General features: G+C 52.6%; 1 protein-coding gene across 1 annotated transcript; it reads right to left on the bottom strand.

Annotated features, from left to right (window-relative positions):
• Nucleotides 1-1,016: 1,016 nt before the first annotated feature.
• LOC123430632 (xyloglucan galactosyltransferase XLT2-like) lies at nt 1,017-3,489 on the bottom strand. Its single transcript, XM_045114486.1, has 2 exons — nt 1,815-3,489; nt 1,017-1,583 (listed from the first exon to the last, which is right to left on the bottom strand). The coding sequence occupies exons 1-2, from the start codon at nt 3,283-3,285 to the stop codon at nt 1,375-1,377; spliced, it is 1,680 nt and encodes a 559-aa protein (XP_044970421.1). The 5' UTR covers nt 3,286-3,489; the 3' UTR covers nt 1,017-1,374.
• Nucleotides 3,490-3,787: the final 298 nt, after the last annotated feature.

The following is a 3,787-nucleotide window of genomic DNA, read 5'->3' as shown; positions in this document are numbered from 1 at the left end:
ACAACTATATTTTCATTGCAACCGTGGACGAAAATTGCTGCATCGTAGACGAAATTTGTTGCATCGAGAGAATTTTGCTGCATGAAGATCTAACGGTGCGGCCAGCGTGCAGCTGGCGGATCGGGCGCCCCCCGCGCGGCCGGCCGAACGATTCGGCTGGCGCGCTGGCGCGCGCGCAGTGCCCAAGAAATATATCACTGGATGCATTTCAAAAACTTTTCAATGATATATATTTTAGATGGCATGACACTGCATGAAGGAGTTGGAGATAGTAACACTATTACATATCAAGCAAAAATAAACAAAACTATTACGTACTCCTCACGTAAAGAAATATAAGAACGTTTAAGGATCTAAACGCCGTTGGAGTATATCTTTTTACGTACTCAAGATGTATAACTAAGGCTGGTTGTAATGGGTAGTATCATATACTAGTATCATGCATATGATACTAGTGTATGATACCACATCCGTAATGCATAATATCATATGTTAGTATCATATAGTAGTTTATTTATTGTCATGCAAGACACATAGTAGCACATTATTTAATATGATACGGTATCATAATATGATACTCAACACTCTTTTTCTTCCTTTAATTCTATGCCATATCTTCAAAATTGTCTAGTGGACATGCATGATACTACTCCCTCCGTCTCGGTGCATTAGGTATTTAAGGAGGTGCACTGCAACCTAGGCACGCATAGATTGGGTAGGAAAAGAAAATTAAATTGCAGAGAAAGCCAATTACACCATTCCTTTCTCAACTGAAAACGTGTTATTAGTTAAAAGACCTCTTGAAATCCAAAAAGTGTGCCGCATAAATTGCATGCATTTGTCCTTCAATTAATAGATGTGGTCTAATTAATATGCATGCAACTAGTACTCCTCTAATGTGCCTTAGTGTTTTGGGATTATTTGATTTTCGTAAGATGCCTAATGCACGGAGACGGAGGAAGTAGCTATGATAGTTCCATTACAGGCAGCCTAAGTATAGTTCCAATTCAAAGTAGTAAATAAGTACTAACTGAGTATAATTTTCCTCAAGATGTGTGCCAAGTATACAATTACACTAGTGTCAGTCGGGTCCTGACGCCCACCGTCTAGAACCTGCAACGAATCCATCTCACGGTCAACTGCAATAAACACCGATGCATCGACCGTAGCACCGTCACAGTAAACTAATCTGTGAGAGCTAACCATTGTACTTAAACCATGGGCTTAATTACCACAGTATAGTATCACCTCTCGAAAATTTGACCCCATGACAGCTCCAGGATCCGAAATTTCGGCGATGCCTCCAAGCATTTTTAAATGCATGCTTCAAGTCTTTGTTCACCTGGTGATCCAAAACAAGTATAGGTTACTCGGTCATGATGTTTGCAAGCTTTGGCGTCCTGATGCCGGTGCTGGGGGGACGACGGTTCTTATGTGTGGCCAGATCGCTCTCCTCGATCTATCCCGTGAGACGTATCGGCGGCGCCCCCGCCGGATCACTGGTCTACCGTTGCCGTTGGAAGCAGCAGGCGCCATCGATGTGCCGTTGACGCGTCGAGCGACCAGAGGACCTGGTGGGCCGTCTGTAGAAGATTTCCAAAGGTGATGGTCAGTCGATCAATGTCAATGTTTTGAGAATGGGGCATGGAAATAGCTTGGATATAGAAGAAACATACTAAATTGGAGTGAAAACAATTTAAGAGGATAGTACCAGTAACATTGATCCAAGATGGGCTCACAGTTTTGGGAATGGTAATTGGCAAAAACAGAACAAAACAAGAACGTAGAAGGCCTTGAGGACCGAGGGCACGCACCTTCTTCACGCGGAATGCTCCCTCGGCGCCGGCGGAACCGGTTGAACACGCCACCCAGCGCCACGTCGAGCGCGTCCTCCATGCCGTCGCCGAGCCCGTCTGACGACGACCCGTACACCAGCCTGGGGATCATCTCCACGACGCGCTCCTGCATCCGCCGGACACGCTGCTCGCTGAACCCCTGCAGAACGTCCAGCACGCTCACGTTGCCCACGCGCAGCGCCCGCCGGTCCATGAACACCGACCACTCCCTCTCCTGCCCCCGCTCACCAGCCGGCACGAACCACCTGTATTGGTCGTACGCCGTCCTCCGCCAGAACAGCACCGGCACGGCCCCGGCCACCATGCAGTCGAACAGGGACCGCCGCGTGTAGCTGTCCCCGCGCGGCTGCAGGCAGAACCTGGAGTTGAGGAACAGCTCCATGACCGCCGCGGCGTTGTCGTTGCACTTGGTCCCGCTGCAGTCCACGGAGCGGCAGTGCGCTCTCCCGGCGTCCTCGCACTCCTCCAGCAGCACATCCCTGAAGTCGTCCTTGAACCCGGACCGCTGCGCGCCGGCGAACCCGAAGAGGTTGGTGCGGTTGCGGGCCAGCACGTGCCGCTGCCATGCGCGCACGTCGGCGGCGGCGCGCGGGTGGAAGCCAGTCGGGTACGGGACGCCGACGTCGAGGGGGTCAAGCCGGTCGGCCTCGATGACGAGGCGGGTGACATTGACCATCGCGGGCCTGAGCACGAAGTTGGTGCCCCACCCGTCGTCGTAGTACCGGCGGAAGTCCCACGTGATGCGCCCCAGCGTGATGAAGTGATCCGACCCGCCGGATTTCTTGAAGGACGTCTGGTTCGTGAGCCACGCAAGGAGGCGTGTGCCGGCGCGGTCACGGTCGGCGACGGTGGCGTTGAGGCCCCACAGGTGGCTGCCGACGTCGAGGCCGGCGTAGAACGGCACGTAGAACGCGTCCGCGAGCGACGGGTCGATGGTGCGGCACCGGTGGGAGAGGAGGCGGCGGTGGATGATGATCTCCAGAGGGAACTGGTCGGTGTTGTACCAGCTGGGCAGCGAAGCGTTGGGCACGACGCCGGAGAAGGCCGGTACCGTGGCGGCCGGACGGCCAAAGCCGCCGTTGGTCAGATACGGGCAGAATGAGTACCACGGACAAAGGCGCTCGCAGTGCGTAACCAGGTCATGGTTGAACTCCAGCGGGAGGTCGTAGACGTAGATGATCCCGGCCTTGCACGCGCCGGCCTCAACCTCGCCGTTAGCCCAGGTGCTGTTGCAGAGTCCCGGGGGTGGGAGGAACCGCGTGGTTGGGAATCTGAGGAGGTTCTTGAAGAGCACGAGCTGGACCGCTATGAAGGCGATGAACAGCACGGCCGTTCGAAGCAGCACCGACGCCGCGGACTGCGCGGCTGCATTGACCGGCGATCCCGGCGGCCAATGGGGCTTGGTCGGGGACGTTGGTGACTCCGGCATCGGGAGCACGCCAAGGAAGTGGGAGGGGGCACTGGTGCATGCGAGAGTTGGTCTGTAATTAGGAGAGCCAAGGTATCGGTTCTAACCCGAGGAAGACGCAAAACGGAGTAGGATAGGTGGAGCGGCGTCGACAGGAATAGCTGCTGCGTAGCAGTGGATCCAAAGCAACGTATCTTTTCAGGTTATGCAAATGATAGAAAGAAGGAAGAGACACAATGAGCAAACCGGCAAGAGACTTTTGGCGATCCATTATACTAGGAGCGTTTCGTACCACCAAGCCTTGCTTGTGCATATTTTGACTCTTCATTCAAAACAAAAGTACTAGTACTTCTCTTCATTACCACAGATCCTTGCAGGGACTATCACGCCATCGATTATATCAATAGTCCGGACTTTTTTTATTAAAGGGAGTCTGGACTCTGTCTCTACATAACTTTTTTTAAAGAAAAATGACTCGGTCTCTGCATATGAAAGATGCATGCAACTATTTTATTAATTATTC

Source organism: Hordeum vulgare, chromosome 2H, assembly GCF_904849725.1.
Source record: "Hordeum vulgare subsp. vulgare chromosome 2H, MorexV3_pseudomolecules_assembly, whole genome shotgun sequence".
Classification (NCBI taxonomy): domain Eukaryota; kingdom Viridiplantae; phylum Streptophyta; class Magnoliopsida; order Poales; family Poaceae; genus Hordeum; species Hordeum vulgare.
This window is presented reverse-complemented; position numbering and strand designations above follow the sequence as displayed.

Excerpts from the sequence above, each read along its gene's own strand:
- LOC123430632 (XM_045114486.1), bottom strand. The coding sequence starts at position 3,285 with ATGCCGGAGTCACCAACGTCCCCGACCAAGCCCCATTGGCCGCCGGGA. Across the intron at positions 1,584-1,814 it reads GAGCATTCCGCGTGAAGAAG|ACGGCCCACCAGGTCCTCTG; the intron begins GTGCGTGCCCTC and ends AATCTTCTACAG.